The sequence below is a fragment of the Peromyscus eremicus genome, chromosome 13 (assembly GCF_949786415.1).
Source record: "Peromyscus eremicus chromosome 13, PerEre_H2_v1, whole genome shotgun sequence".
In the NCBI taxonomy this organism is placed as follows: Eukaryota; Metazoa; Chordata; class Mammalia; order Rodentia; family Cricetidae; genus Peromyscus; species Peromyscus eremicus.
Genome location: NC_081429.1, coordinates 26383219 through 26400197, shown reverse-complemented (window position 1 = coordinate 26400197; position 16979 = coordinate 26383219). Strand labels below are relative to the sequence as shown.

At 41.4% G+C, this 16979-nt stretch overlaps 1 protein-coding gene across 5 annotated transcripts in view; it reads right to left on the bottom strand.

Annotated features, from left to right (window-relative positions):
• The window catches only part of Lpin2 (lipin 2), a 79121-nt gene that overhangs the window by 15201 nt on the left and 46941 nt on the right, over positions 1–16979 (bottom strand). For all 5 annotated transcript variants that reach the window (XM_059277907.1, XM_059277906.1, XM_059277904.1 and 2 more), the window contains 3 exons: positions 10765–10860; positions 6795–7096; positions 610–717 (listed from right to left, as the gene is read on the bottom strand). In XM_059277907.1, coding sequence (XP_059133890.1) covers positions 610–717; positions 6795–7096; positions 10765–10860 — 506 coding nt within the window. The remainder of the gene's footprint in view (positions 1–609; positions 718–6794; positions 7097–10764; positions 10861–16979) is intronic.

Sequence of the window (16979 nt, the reverse complement as noted above, 5' to 3'; positions counted from 1 at the left end):
AGAAAACCAATGACACAGGCAATGTTGTAAGACATAAAACACACAGGAAGGTAGGATTAATAACAGTTAATAAGGGAGACATGGCTCAGTGGTGGACCCAGGAATTCCATGGCAGCTCACAATCATCTGCTAACTGTAATCACCTGTAACTCTAACATCCTAGGGGATCCAACTTCCTCTTCTGGCTTCTGTAGGCACCAGGCATGCATATGGTGCACAGCCATATATGCAGACAAAACATCTTTACACATAAAATACATAAATTTTGAAAAATCATTGAAAATCTGAAAGTCTGATCACAGAAAATAAACAGTATGACCACATGTTCTTTCACTATATTATTTGACACCAAAAAACTAAAATTTAACAGTAGGCAGAGCAAATTCTATGATGATTATTCAGATTTACAACCGACAAACATCATCAGAGTAAAGTTAAATTTAGGAACAAAACAGCTGTTGAAAACAGTTCATATTCCTGTTAAATTTTACCTGATGATTACTCTACTATTACATAAATGAAAAGTGGTATTACTATCAAATAACATAAAAGCTACTAATATGCACTTCCTCCTTCCCTGAGGAAAATAGAAATTTTAAAGATACTCACGTTTCTAATGGGGACCAATCTCCATCAGATAAGGGGTAGTGATCCCCAGAATGGAAGAGTGGAGGGTCCTTATAGTCTTCCTCCTTTAAGGAAGCATTTGAAGATCCTCTACGAAAGGGGAAAACAGAGCAAAACCCAGAAGGGTAGAATAATTTAAAGTCAGCTTTAAAATGGGTACCAACAAGTCTCTTAATGAACAGAAAGCTACATGATTAGTAGTATCTTTTGAAAAAGGCTAATATGAACTAGGTATTCACCAACGCCACTCCTAACAACGCCATATAACAGACATAGAAAAGGAATGTGATTAAAATTTCTTGATAGGCTGGGGATGTAGCTCCGTGGTGAAGTACCTGCCTGGCATTCATGAATGTTGGGCTCAATCAATCCCCTCCCTACTAAGTTGATGTTAAGAATATGGTTGTCTGCAACCTTAACACAGTATTACTCACTGGATGATATTCATTCAGTTCTTCCAAATTTAAGGTGATAAAATTCCATTGTAAATAGCAGGTATCAAAGATCCAGAAGTTTTTAGTATAATAATTTGTCCAAAGTAAAAAAGCTATGATTTTACTTTTCATCTTTAGAGAATTTATCATATGTCCTGTCTACTTTTCAGTCAATATGAGGTTTATATGGGTAGCAAGCGGAAATCTCTGAAAAGCTTAAAGCACATTAATGCAGGTTTAAGAGCTTCTTATAGAACACCCAAGCTCTAATAGTGTGTTGAATATAAACTGGAATCACACCACTTAATTTGTTGGGCTAAGAGCAGAGAAAGAAAACTGCCTTTTGTTCTTTGGTATTACTTTACTTCTTTGACACAGCCTTCCCATACAGATTTAAATCATTTAAGACATGTCAATTACATATCTTTTAAAATCTTCCTATTAGTTTAAGGTTTTCCTCAATGGAATCTTCTTTCCTCTAGAGGACTGTCACACAATCCCATTCAAGAGGAGAAAAACATACCTAAGAAGGACAGCTCACAACCATGTGTAATTACAGTTTCAGGGATTCTGATGCCCTCTTCTGCACTCTATGGGCACCAGGCATGTATGTTGTGTAGAAACATACATACCGGCAAAACACCCATTCACATAAACTAAATAAGTAAAATTTTTTAAAAAGAGCTAATCAAGCCAGGCACAGTGGCATACACCTTTAATCCCAGCACTTGAGAGGCAGAGCTCTATGAATTGGAGGTAACAACAGTCTTTACAGTGAGTTCCAGACCAGAGAGGGCATAGTGAAGCCCTGCCTCAAAATAAAATAAATCTGTGAATATAAACGCCTGTAGATTGTACTCCAATTCTTTTAAAAGTGGGAGAAATCAACAGGAAATTAAACTCAGCCCAAATTATAGGCACTTAATGCATTTTAAACTAGCTGGAAGTAAGAAATAAAAGAAATTGCTAGGTACCATGTCCAAAGATCCTATGGGTACCAGAAATCTTAGTGCAGTTACTCAATGGATGTCAGTATAGCCAATGATCTATACTTGGACACAAGACACCTCCCACAAAAGATACACCTCAGGACTCCAAGCCAAATGTGGCTTTGCTGCTGTGTGAGAACAAAGGAGGACAGAGCAGGGACACTGCAGGACCCATGCCCTTGAATACTTACCCTCACCACAGAAACCCAGGGAGTCTCTAGAAGCTACTATTGATGGGGTAGCATAGCTGCTCTTGGGGGCAAGTCTGAGGCTCCCTGAACTCAGCTCCCACATTCAACTTCATAAGGAAGATTGCTTTAGTAAACTAAATGTTGTTTCCTTTCTGATGGCCTGGTCTTGGCTCTTTATTTTTGCTACTGTTGGCTGGCTACTAAAATATTTCCAATAGTGGCATGGAAATGATGCTAAGTATTTGGGGTATGCTTGGAAAGGTTATGTTTTATATGTATGTACTCAAAATTGTACTAGAATATCATCCAATTTGAAAAGCTTCTTCCCTCAAAGACTTGTAGTAAATTGTCAATTAAAAAAAAGCACAATTATGTATATTATGAAAGATTGCATAGTGATAACAATAATATCATTGGTTAATATATTTGCTATACTCTTTTTTTTTTTTTTTTTTTTTTTGGGTTTTTCGAGACAGGGTTTCTCTGTGTAGCTTTGCGCCTTTCCTGGAACTCACTTGGTAGTCCAGGCTGGCCTCGAACTCACAGAGATCCGCCTGGCTCTGCCTCCCGAGTGCTGGGATTAAAGGCGTGCGCCACCACCGCCCGGCCTATTTGCTATACTCTTAATCATTACTTTTTAATGCATTCATACATGTCAAAAGAAAAAAGTATACTATTTTATACACATTATGCCATCTACCAGTGCTACCTCATATATCTTGTGTTTTTATGTCCTTTAACTGCATCAAGAGAAAACAGTAAAACAGCTGACTCTATATTCAGCCTGTTTGGCTGAATGGGTTGCCCCACAGGGACTTTGGAGACAGAAGATATTCATGTCTCTGGCATCATGCTGACCCCAGTCCAGACTATAAACAAGTATGTGGGAAGTCTGAGAAACACAGTGGCTCAGGTTTCACATTGGCTAGGTCTTTATGTTCAGCCACACCAAGCTGCAGGCATGTGACTGAGGCTCTGTGCGGGGCCAAGAGTTCAATTTCCCTGGCCACCAGAAGATTCATACCTAACTGAAGTAAAGCTTCACTGAGTGTTATGTAGATGATGTTGAAGGCATGGTCAACCGCTGTGGATCAAACACATCCCCAACTGTGGTATACCTGAGTTTCTACTGTGTTCACTCTCACTAATCATGTTCACTAGTAAATCTTCCATCTTATTTTTTTTTAAGTCCATGATGAGGGGCAGTTCTTTATCATTTAGACTTTGTTGGCCCCTCTACTGATCCATTTCTCAGAACGTATTGCCATAGATCAGCAACACATGGCCCGAGTTCAGTCCTTTTACATTTCAGAAAGAAGTCCCTACTGGCCAGACTCTGGTTCCACCACAACTCCCAAAGGCCCAGGCACCTCTAAGTTAAACAATACAGCTTTAACTCTGACAGCCATCTAATTTCTTACTGTCTAATTTCTATTGGATGTATAATTAAACAGATTTTATTCTAAGGAAATTTCAGGAAAAAAAAATTCTCCAAAAAGTGGCATTCACAGCTTACTAGTAACCCAAAGGAAAAGCAGAGCATTAAACTCTGAATGACAGCAGAGGCCCAAGGTCACATGTGCTGTGATGCCTTCTTCCCAAACAAGCAAGTGCTGGCAACCATATCAACTATTACCAAGAAAGTACCCAACAGATCTGGTTCATGTAACGTGGAAATGGAAGGCATGTATTGACTGACACTGTTGCTTTACAAAATTCCTTTAGCGCTTGTGTGTTAAGTAGAGGCTTTGTGTATGTCCTAGAAATGGCATTTCCTGAGATAAAACTGCATATTGTTCAGGGATTCTAAATTTTGCTAATTATTTTAACAAGACACACACACACACACACACACACACACACACACACACACAGAGTCAGCCAAACTTTTAGGCTCTGGGGGCAAAAGCATCACTTTGGGCCATTTTTAGTGGATGAAAAATTTTAGCTGCAAAAACATTTGCAGGACAAGGCTCAAAAGGGGGAGTGTAACTGAGGCATGGGTAATTCCCATGTATAAATATTTCACAGTTTTATAAAAATACATTTCTTGTCCACTGAAACACTTAACTATAAATAGAACTTTACAGAACTGTTCCCAGCAGTATAAGACCTGAAAGGCTCTCATGGGTTTTTCTTCTGGAGATAAACTGTCTTTGAGAGACTGAAAGCAGGAAAAAGAAATGTCTTGATTAAGCAATGGCATGCTTCTGAGTTAATTTTCTTTAGGAATCAAAGATATACAGAAGCAGAACTCATAACTCAGCATGGCCAGTGTTTAATACAAACAGAAAGACACTCTATTCAGGATTTAAAATGTTATCAGTATAATTTATGCTGCTCTGTGAGCCTGAAGTAGTTTTCACTATTTCCATCTTTCACTGCTTTGTTTTAAAAAATGGGTATGAATGTTTTGCTTGCACACCTGTCACTGTACCACGTGATACCTATAGAGGTCAGAATAAGACACAGGATCTCCTGGAACTGGAGTTAGGGATGGTTGTGTACCACCATGTGGGTAGGAACCAAACCCAGGTCCTCTACAGGCATAGGCAGAGAGTGCTCTCAATCACTGAGCCATCTTCCCAGCCTTTTAATGATGCTTATTCCTAACCGGAACTCTGAACTCTATCCAACAGTATGCAAAGTGACTATTACCCTTGACAGTAATGATGGAAGAAAGGTAGAAAAAAATCTGTCAGAATGCTAAAAAGTATAATGTATACTTTTTTATTCCAGGATTTATAATCCAGATTTCAAAATCTTAAGAAATGAGAGCTGGGCGGTGGTGGCACACACCTTTAATCCCAGCACTCGGGAGGCAGAGCCAGGCGGATCTCTGTGAGTTCGAGGCCAGCCTGGGCTACCAAGTGAGTTCTAGGAGAGGCGCAAAGCTACACAGAGAAACCCTGTCTCGAAAAACCAAAAAAAAAAAAAAAAAAAAAAAAAAAGAAATGAGTTAAAAGTTTACTAAAAAGGAATTATGTTATTCATAAAATGGTATAATTACAGTACACTAATCATTTATTAGTAACAGGTTTTTCATGGATTGACAGTTTTAAAAAGCCTTAATAAATAAACGCATAGTTTCTTTAATTAGAAAAGCTACCCTCCCTTCTCTGACTGACACAGCTTTTCCAGACACGCACAAGTACATCATCTCTTTCCAGCAGCTGAGCTGAAGTACCCAGATGGATCGGCACTGCCCTCAGGAAGGAGTCCTTCCCCACTCAAAGAACACAGCAGGCAGCCTGCCTGTGGGCGCAGCCTCCAAGAGCCGGTTCTATCAGTGCTTGGGTAGGCATCATTCAAACAAGTGAAGAAAGCTCTGTCTTAAAAGAGTGAAGAAAAAAAAGTACACCCTGCCTTAGACTGCTACCTTCAAATTTTTGACAGTTCTGACTGGAAAAGTGATAAAGGTTTTGACCTTTCCTTTCCTTTTCCCTTTCCCCCTTTTTCCCTTTTTTCCTTTTTCCCCTTTCCCTTTCTCCCTTTCCCCTTCTCCTTTCCCTTTCTCCCTTTCCCCTTTCCCTTTCTCCCTTTCCCGTTTCCCTTTTTCCCTTTCCCGTTTCCCCTTTCCTTCTTTCTCTCTCTCTCTCTCTCTCTCTCTCTCTCTCTCTCTCTCTCTCTCTCTCTCTCTTTCTCCCCCGAGACAGGGTTTCTCTGTGTAGTTTTGTGCCTGTCCTGGCCTCGAACTCGCAGAGATCGGCCTGGCTCTGCCTCCTAAGTGCTGGGATTAAAGGCGTGTGCCACCACCGCCTGGCCGGTTTTGAGTATTTCTACTAACTGGTTTATAAGTGGTAATCAAAAAGTCTCACTTAAAAAACTGAAACTCACTAGGGGATTTTTTTTTTTATCATAATCTCAAATAAAACAAAGCTCTCAGTTTCTCAGGAAAAGGTCTGATACCAAATACAAGACCCTGAGTAGGGGTGCAGGTGTACTGATATATACCAATCCCAGGACTCAGGAACTAGAAGCAGGAGGATTAAGAGTTTGAGGTCAAGCTGTGCTCTACAGTGAGACCCTATGGGAGGAAGGAAGGGGGATAAGGAAGAGAATGGGATAGGAAGGGAAGAAAAGGGAGGGAGAAGCGGGGAGAGAAGGGGGGAGGGGCAGGCAATGAAGGAAGGGGAGAGGAAGGTAGAGAAGACAGGAGAGTGAAGGGAGGAGTGAGGGGAAGGAGATGGGGAGGGGAGGGGAGGAGAGGGAGAAGGAAGGGGCAGGGAAGGTGGAGAGGAAGCAGGAGGAGGAAAGATCCTAGGGCTGGAAAGCTACACAACTGGAATATGATGTTCCCACTTGAATCTGCCCACTCCAGGTGAACCGCTCAATAAGAGCTGACCATTTGTTTTCCACACTTCCTCTAGACTGCTGCAAAGAGCACCTGGCAGCACACCCAAGGGTCCAGCAGTAAGGGGTGGGGTGGTGCTCCTTCCACTGGATTCTATAACCAGCTGGGTGCGGGGGTCAGACCCACTAGCTCCTTGGAGCTCTACTGGGCACAGGGGCAGGGAGGCGCCCGCAGAAGCCCACTCCTTCTGGACCCTTACCGTGTCGTCTGGGTCCCCTTCTCGTCATCCGAGCTCACAGCCACATCGCATGCGTCCTCCACCGCAGGAGAGGCGGCCGGCTCCTCCTTCCTGCTGTCCTGTTTGCACTTCTTCCTCCTCCGTTTCTTCTTTTTCACAGAACTTGGAGTGAAAACTGTCTCTGTCTCCAAGGTGTGAGGAATGTCGGAGCTCTGAGATGGTCTTTCATCTCCACTTGATTTCACCAAAGGGGTGTCAATATCTTTAAAGAACTGGTCTTCAGTAGGAATGGGTGAGGTGGCAAGATAAGCAGGTAGTTTTTCCTTAAAGAACAAAAGAAAAGTTAACCACACAGACCGGACAACTATCAAAAAAATAATTTCTCAAGTATCCAAGTTCTCACAAGGGTAGGAAGGCTTAGTCCCCAAAGGTAAGAAAGTCACCTTGCTAGACTCAAATAAGCGTTAGTTCATTTCAGTATGTAACTGAGTACATTTGCAAGAACAACTGTGTCAGCTCAGCACAGAACACGTAAAAGCTGCAATTAAATTCTGAGCCGATCACTCAGGCGGCAGTGGCACACGCCTTTAATCCCAGCACTCAGGAGGCAGAGGCAGGCCTGGTCTACAGAGTGAGTTCCAGGACAGCCGGGGCTACACAGAGAAACCTTGTCTCAAAAAACCAAAAACAACAACAATAAAAAAATCTGAGCTGATGAAATTCTGTACTAAGAGCTATCAAAGTGGCAGCCGCATGCTAAGTATTACAAGGACTGACACAATGCTAAGAACATGGTGAAACAGAGGCCAGGGCCAAGGCCACATCTGACAGGGCTGCAGGGCAGGTGAGTGAAGTCAGGACAGGCAGGATTTACAGCCAAGTGGCCGAATGAATAGAGGGTGAGGAAAGTGGTTATGACAGAGGCAACACCTTACAATGAATGAAATCAATGAATTTCATTCCAAATATCTTTTCAGGAACTCAAAAGAAGAAGCAGCAGCAGCCCAATATTTAGAATAATTAAACTTTCCAACTTAATACTGAATAAATCAAATCTAGTGAACTTCTTGACCATTTGTTTCAATCAGGAGGAAGGAGAGGTAGACAGACATGCATAAATTAACTTCATAATTTAAAATGGTCAAATTTTTACACAATGGTTCAGAAAACACGTGAGTTTCCATAATTGGTACCCACTAAAATTTTAAAATTTGGATTTGGTGAACATTCCAAAGCTGCAAGTTTTGTTTACCAGGCTCATCACTAACATACAGCTGTCACTATACTGTCTGAATGCCCCTAAGTCACCCAAAAGTCACCCAGGTGAGGCTGGTGTGCCCTGATTTCTAGAGATTTCTTTTAGTGGTTTTGTTACATATCAAGTTGCCTTGTACTTGTCTTCAAAGCTGTTTTGGTTTTTGGTAGTGTCTTCTTGCTTTATTACAGAAGTATTTGAGGTGAGGCAGAAAACACCCGGATGTCTACTTTGCTGGTTGGTTTTTGTCAACTTGGCACAAACCTAATGTATCTGGGAAAAGGGAATTTTAGCCCTTTAGACAAGTCTGTTGTTGCACAAATCCTAAATGGTCTTATAATAAAAACCTGGAGCCAGGTATCAGGGTAAAAGCTGAAAGATCAGAGAAGCAGAGCAAGCCACAGCCACCACCTCTTACCTCACCAACTCCTCAGCCTGACAGAGCCAGTTCCTGTCTCCTCCCGTCTTATATTCTTTTCTCTGTCCAGTCATATCACTTCCTGTCTCAACCTTCCTAGTACTGGGATTAAAGGTGTGTGTGCTACCACTGCCTGGCTGTTTCTCTTTTAGACCGGATTAATCTCCTGTAGCCCAGCATGGCCTTGAACTAACAGAAATCCAGATGGATCTCTGTCTCTGGAGTGCTAGGATTAAAGGTGTGTGACACCACTGCCTGGCATCTATGTTTAATCTAGTGGCTTGTTCTGTCCTCTGATCTTTAGGAAATTTATTAAGTGTACAAGCAATATATCACCACCATAGTCAGCGGGGGCATTTTCTTGATTAATGATTCATGTGGGAGGGCCTGCTGTTGTAGGCAGGTGGTCCTGGGCTGTACAGGAGAGCAAGCCAGGAGGAACAAGCTAGTAAGCAGCGATTCTCCATCATCTGCCTCTGCTTTAGTTTCTGCCACCGGGTTCCTGCTCCAACTGCCCTTAATGAAGTAAGCAGTAGGGTGAAATAAATTCATGGTCTTGATCACAGCAATAGAAACATAATTAAGATGTCCACCAATAAGACACCAGGCAAATCCACACCATGGACACTGTGCGGCGGTTAACAAGAGGGGTTGTTTCAGAACTGCTGACTGAAAGGAATGTTGATGATGAGCGGAAAAAGTCAGATAAAACAAAACTAAATAGTACCTAATGGGGTTTTGTTAACTTTTAATCCCCTTTAAAAGCAGGTCTTTATTTTATTATTATTTTATTCATAGTATGTGTCATAGAATAGTAATTCTAATATCTGTTGGATGAATTAGGACTTTTTTATTGTATTATTATTTTTGTTTATTTGAAAGAGGGCCTTAGTACATAGCTCTGGCTATCCTAGAATTTACAATAGTGCAGAAAAATCTGATCAATTTAGTCATACATGAAACAGAAAAAGTGTTGCAAGCTTGATATTCAGGCTGCCCTTGCTAGAGCAGGCTTTACAATTGTCGGCAGTGCCTGTAACCAGGCACAGGACTGTCAAGAACCCCCATCACTGGTTTATGTAACGATAATCAGCAATAGGGTTTATACTTGATTTTCAGAAACAGATCAAAAATTCTTTGTTTGTGCCAGCTAATATATATTATGTTTTACTCTGCTCTTTGCCTTTGTTTCTGATGAGGTGAAATTTTGTTTAGGTCATGTAAATGCAAATGAGGTAATAAAACACCAGGAAGATGTTCAGGAAAACAAATGGATAAGGTTCTTTTATAAGCTGCCAACACTGGTGCTCTTTCCCAAGCTTTAAAAAAAAAAAAAAATCAAAATAATCTTGCTTTGCTATTGGTTATTTTTGTTGTCATTTTTTTCTTTGTGAATTCACAATATCACATTAATCATTCACCTTCAAACCCCAAAAGCCTCTGTATCCTGATAATTTGAAGCTTCTTATTTTTGCTGTAATATTTAATTTCACAGTGATGCTTCTACAGATTTTTTTTTAAAAAAGAGCCATATTGACTACATCAAGAAGAGTGTGTTCTTGTTCTAACTCAGGTATACCTGGGAGTGAGTGCACAAGGACATGGGACTTGTACAGATTGTGCTGTCTTATAGAAGAAGCCACATGTACACTAATATATAGGAAGACATAGGCCAATTAATTTAACTGTCTTGAAATCATAATTCAGTGTCTCTTAAGGTCACGGGTATAATATTCCTAACCAAACAAAAGAATCATTTAAAAAACTTTATTGTTAGTGTGTGGGGGTGTTGTGTGCAGCATGGCAACTTTATTGTTAGTGTGTGGGGGTGTTGTGTGCAGCACGGCAACAGTATTGCATCAGGACAACTTTGTGGAGAAGTTCTCTCCTTCCATCTTTATATGGCTCCAGATACCAAATTGAGGTGGTCAGGCCTCTATGGAATGTGTCTTTACCTGCTGAGCCATCTCTCTGGCCCTGTAAACATGTCTTCCAAATTTAAAAGTCACATATGTACATACCCACACATAGCCTAAGAGATATGCCTCGAGGTAGAACTGAATAAACTCAAGTCAAGCCATAAGCTTTCATGGACACAAAGCAGGAAAGCCAGCCCTTTGGTACTAGATGGTATTCTCCAAACCCTGAAAGCTGGTGTGAGCCCTTTTTGTTTGGAGTCTGGTTCAACATGCAATGAAAGCTTGTTTAGTGAATAATAATCATCCACACAATCATGGAAATAGCTGACCAGTTGTTTTGAGACATGTTCTAGAAGCCTGACACGAAGTGCAAAGGGTCTGTGACCTTTGAGAACTTACATATTCTTCTTCAGTCTCCTCTACAAAGAAGGCTTCTCCATTATCACCCAATTTCATATGAAGATCCACTGCACTGCCATTGATTTCTATATCAATCTAAGGAGGAAACAAACATAATTAAGCACAAAGACCCTTTCATTTAGGCTAACCTAAACCTAAATTCTTGGCTCACAAGGCAAACTGGACACTGGGTTTCTAGAGATATAGCCTAGAGAAACACTATTACTAGCCCCAGAGCCCATCCCCAAAAGAAAGAAACTTGGGTACTAGGAGAGACAGGCAGCCAGGGATTGAAAGAAAATGTTTTCATAGCTTTTTAAAAGTTTACTGCTTAATCTCTCAATTTTCTTTTCTTTTTCTTTTTGGAGGACAGGGTCCTGCTATGTAGCCTACCCTGGTCTTGACCTCACAGCATTCTGCCTGAGATTTTTCAAGTGCCGTGGTTACAGGTATGAGCCACCATGCCCAGCTTAACTTGCCAAATACTTCGAAATGGGAGAAATATTGTTAACAAACATTTCTGTGCTTCCCAAGTTATAGCGTGGGCAGGACTTGTCTCACAGAATTCAAACATTCAAATGTTTCAGTAACCCTAGCGTTGAGCTGTGAGTCAATTCCCTATTATTTTTATCCAAAGGTCACCGTGCAACACCAGATGCTGTCAGGACCAGTGAGCAATCAATCACTGGTCTTCTGTGAGTCTGCTGGTGACTGACACTGTATTTTGTTATTCCGTTCAGCCACAGAGCAAAGCCTGAGGGGCATGTGGCTATAGATATCTAACTTTTGTATATGTGTGTATATGTATATATATCTTTGTGTATGTGTGCTTCCATGGAGGTCAGAGACCAACCTCAGGTTGTGAATCCTTAGGCATTGTTCACCTTTTTTGAGACAGGGTCTCTCACTGGGACCTGGGGCTTGTCTGATTAGGGTAGGCTGGCTAGGCAGAAAGCCCTAGGATCTGCTTGTTGGTCTCCCCAGAGCTGAGACCAACAAGCACATGCTACCATTCCCAGCACTTCCGTGAGTTCTGGAGAACCAAGCTTGGGTCCACATGCTTGAACAGCAAGCACTTTACTGACTGACCATTCCTCAAGACCTCATGTAACATCTTATAAAATGAACAATTCAAGGAGGAGATTATTGGCCAAGATATGAAAATACAGAAAAAAAGAAAGAACTGATAGCATTGTAAGAAACATTTGGCTTTCCTAAGGTCTCACCTGGTAAGCTAGTCCACATCCCTCAGCAAGGAAACTTCTTGCCACAGATGGAGACCACTATAGAAAACCACAGCCCCCCAAATGCAGAGTTGCGGAGCCCAGTGTCAATGTACACACCACACTCCTGCACGCAGGGAACGTTGCAGAAGAGGGGCAGAAAGACTGTAAGAGACAGGAGGGCCAGGGAGTCTGCTGTTTGTGTTTTCTGGAGAGGTTAGAGGGGACCCCTATAGAGACTCACCAACATGTGGCTATTTAACACGAGCTGAACAAAGACAACAACAATACACATGCTAATGTGAATGGGTGTTGGGGAGACCAAGAGGCTTCAACCTTACACATATAACCACAGGTAACTACAGAATGCTGAGTGTGAGAAAGTCTTCTCCAGGCAAGAGTAAACCAATTGCTTATCATGATCTGTCCTGACAACATACATACAAATAACATTACACAGACTAAGTGGGATACACTTAATGTATTTCAGAACACACACACACACACACACACACACACACACACACACACACACACGGTGGTATTGTGTTCCCCAAAATATTGTGCACCCTAATAAACTTATCTGGGGTCAGAGACAGAACAGCCACTAGATACAAAGGCTAGAAAATGGTGGCACTCACACCTTTAATCCTAGCACTCCAGAGGTAGAAATCCCTCTGGATCTCTTTGAGTTCAAGGCCACACTGGAAACGGCCAGGCATGGTGACACACGCCTTTAATCCCAGAAAGCGAGCCTTTAATCCCAGGGAGTGGTGGTAGAAAGCAGAAAGGTATATAAGGCGTGAGGACCAGAAACTAGAAGCATTTGGCTGGTTAAGCTTTTAAGTTTTGAGCAGCACAGTTCAGCTGAGAGCCATTCAGATATGAGGACACAGAGACTTCCAGTCTGAGGAAACAAGATCAGCTGAGAAGTTGGCCAGGTGAGGTTAGCTGTGGCTTGTTCTGTCTCTCTGATCTTCCAGTGTTCACCCCAATACTTGGCTCCAGGTTTGATTTTATTAATAAGACTCTTTAAGATTCCTGCTACACACACACACACACACACACACACACACACACACACACACACACACACACCCCAACAATGAAAAAAGAAGTCATGAATTAGCCAGGCAGTGGCGGTACATGTCTTTAATCCCAGAACTCAGGAGGCAGAGGTAGATAGATTTCTGTGAGTTTGAGGCCAGCCTATAGTTAATTTTTTAAAATTCTTTTCTCTTTGGGGTGGGGTGGGGGGCTGGCATCCAGTTCCCAAATAATCACACGGAAACTTATTCTTTCTTATGAATGCCCAGCCTTAGCTTGGCTTGTTTCTAGCCAGCTTCTCTTAATTAATTATCCCATCTACCTTTCGCCTCTGGGCTTTTACCTTTGTCTATTTCTATATACCTTTCTCACTTCTTACTCCGTGGCTTGCTGTCTCCTGATGTCCTCCTCTGCTTCTCCTTTTCTCGCTGCTCCTCCTCCTCTTTTTCTCCTTCTATTTATTCTCTCTGCCTGGAGCCCCGCCTATCCTTTCTCCTGCCTTGCTATTGGCCGTTCAGCTCTTTTTTAGACCATCAGGTGTTTTAGACAGGCAAGGTAGCACAGCTTCACAGAGTTAAACAAATGCAACATGAAAGAATGCAACACATCTTTGCATCATTAAACAAATATAACACATCTTCAACTAATATTATACAACACCAGCCTGGTCTACAGAGCGAGTTCCAGGACAGCCAAGGCTACACAGAGAAACCCTGTCTCAAAAAAACAAAAAAAAAAAAAAAAAGAATTGGAATAAGGGGGCTGGAGAGGTGGCTCAGTGGTTAAGAGTACTGACTGCTCTTCCAGAGGACCCAGCTTCAATTCCCAGCACCCACATGGCAGCTCACAACTGTCTGTAACTCCAGTCCTAGGGTACCAAAACATCAAGGTACATAAAATAAATAAATTATATAAAAAAAGAATTGGAATAAGAACGGTGACGATAAATCACAGATACACATATTAATAATTCTGTGAATTTTATCAATATAAGGTAAAATTTATGGGCAACAATATGGGAAACAGGAATATTTGCACAGTAAGCCTAGTGAGGAGAAAAATCAAACATTCTCCTACAAGTGGATCCATGGTGGAGAAACCCTAGCAGACGGCAAGGAATTCAAAGTTAGTATCAACAGTAATAAGATGCGCAGTACAAATGATGGCACCCTTCAGCAAGAGTGAGCATCGTTCTGTATTCTTATTTCAAAGGACCAAACGGCAAACGCAAACTGAGGGACAACCTAGACAATAATTCCTATATCGCTGTGTTCCTTACCAGACAGTCAGGGAAGGACTGAGGAGCATTAACGAAATGCCGTGCAAAATGACAGTAGAAAGGATGCTGGAACAGAGATCAGACAGTCCTAGGAAAACTGATGAAATCTGGAGAACGTCTCTGGTTGACAGTGTACGCAAGTATAAATGTCTGGTTTGGGCAAAAGTACAATGGACATATAAAATGCTAACATAAAGTAAAAAAAATTGGGCAAAGGAAACTTTTAATTTTTATTTCTTAATTTTTTTTTTTTTAAATTTCTGAATACTGGGAGGAGGGCAGAGGCCACAGTGTTCATGTGGAGGTTTAAGAACAACTTTCTGGAGTTGATTCTTTTCTGCCATCAGGTTCCAGGGACTGAACTTAGGCCATCACACTTGAATGACAATCATTGTTACTACTGACCATTCTTACCCACCTAAGAGAAGTTTTTTCTGAATTAATTATATTTGTGACTTGCCTGGAAGTCAAAAATTAATGAAAAAAAAAAAAAGAAGTTTAAAATAATCAATGGCACTTGGGAGGCAGAGGCAGGTGATCTCTGTGGATTTGAGGCTAGCCTGGTCTACACAGCAAGTTTCAGGACAGCCAGGGATGCAAAGAAAGACCCATCTCAAAAGCTAAACAAATAAATAAATAAATAAATGAAAGCTGACTAGCATGACACAGGTCCATAATCCCAGCACCAGGAGAATGAAGAAGGAAGATAGTAAATTTTAAGGTAGCCTGGACTATATACAGAGCTCCTGGCCAACTTGGACCACATAGTGAGACCCTTTTTCAAACAAACAAGGTAATAAAATATTGTAAGAAACAAAAACATGGAAACTATCAGAGACTAGAAGAGACTAGGGTGACAGGACAACAGAATGTATTGTTGTTTGTTTTTGCTCTTTGTGGGAGGGCACCACCCAGCTCCCAAATAAATCAAACACATGAAGGGCTTTTTTGGGGGGGGGGCGGTTCGAGACAGGGTTTCTTTGTGTAGCTTTGGAAGCCTCACTCTGTAGACCCGGCTGGCCTCAAACTTGCAGAGATCTATCTGCCTCTACCTTCCAAGTACTGGGATTAAAGGCGTGTGCCACCACTTATTAATTACAAATGCCCACCCAGCCTTAGCTTGGCTTGTTTCTAACCAATTTTTCTTAAATTATTCTGTCTTTTGCCTCTGGGCTTTTACACCTTTCTCTAGTTCTATATACCTTTCTTTACTTCTTAATCTACTGATGGCTGGGTGGCTGGCCCCTAGTGTCTTCCTCCTCCTCTTGCTCCTAGATCTCTTTCTTCCTCCTCCCAGATTTCTCCTTCTATATATTCTCTCTGTCTGCCAGCCCTGCTTATCCTTTCTCCTGCCTCGCTATTGGCCATTTGGCTCTTTATTAGACCATCAGGTGTTTTAGACAGGCAAAGTAACACAGCTTCACTGAGTTAAACAAATGCAACATAAACAAAAGTAACACACCTTAAAATAATATTCCCCAACAAAAATGTTTCTCATCCTGGTTGTAGAGAGTTTGCATGGTAAAAATATATATTAAAACTTGTCATGTATTCTTTATGTATATGTAATTTATCATATGCTAATAATAACCAATCAAAAAAATTAAGTATGCAGTTAATAATACACTAATTATCCTACACAAACACATTCCCTTTATCTTTTAGAGGAAATTGCCACATTTGCGTGTATGAACCACATTTGTGTGCTCGAGCATGCGTGTGTAGCACAAATTCTAATTGGTCTTAATAATTAAAACCTGGAGTCAGATATGAGGGTAAATGCTGAAAGATCAGAGAAGAACAGCCAAAGTCACCTCTTACCTCCAGGACTTCTCAGACTGAAAAGGGCCGAGCTGCTGTCTCCTCCCTGCCTTATCACTTACTTTCTCTTTCTGCCCAGCCATATCACTTCCTGTCTGTTGTCTATACAGACCTCCAGACCTCTACAGTTAGCTAATGGCTAGCTCCACCCTCTGATCTTCAGGCAAGCTTTATTTGTTAGAGCACAAACAAAATATCACCACACATGTGCATGTGTGTGTATGTACATACACACTAGTGAGCCTTCTTCCCTAATGTACCCCCTGAGATTCTGGGATATAAAGGAAGGAACAGGAAAGAAGATATTTTTTCTTTTCTTGTGCCTGTGTATTATGCTCCTAAAAGTACTGGAGTTTTGACAAGGAATTTAACTTTGACTGGGTATTTCATAGTTAACAGTTAATGGAATTAACTGTGGTCTGGTAAAGAAATCCAATCCCTGATTACAAAGCACGCAGGGAAGGCCTCCTATCAGTCCCTCATCACCTATCAAGGACAAGTGCTTACATACATCTGCTGCAGCTCTGCTCTCAAAGGCCAAAAGACAGAGGCAACCTATCAATTAGAAACCTGGTTCCAGGGTGTGGTGGGGTTGAGTGTGACTGGGGAGGACTTGTTGGAAAGACCCCCACAGAAATTTTACAAACAGATCCTAGGACACCTAATGAGAAAATTCAGGGCACAAATGGTTCGAGTCCCCCCAAAACAGTTCCAATCTCAGAGTATTAATAATAGTGTCACTACAAAAAATACAAAGAAGCCAGCGGTTAATCCCAGACTTTAATCTCAGCATTTGGAAAGCAGAGGCAGGTGATTTCTGTGAGTTCAAGCCCAGCTTGGTCTAC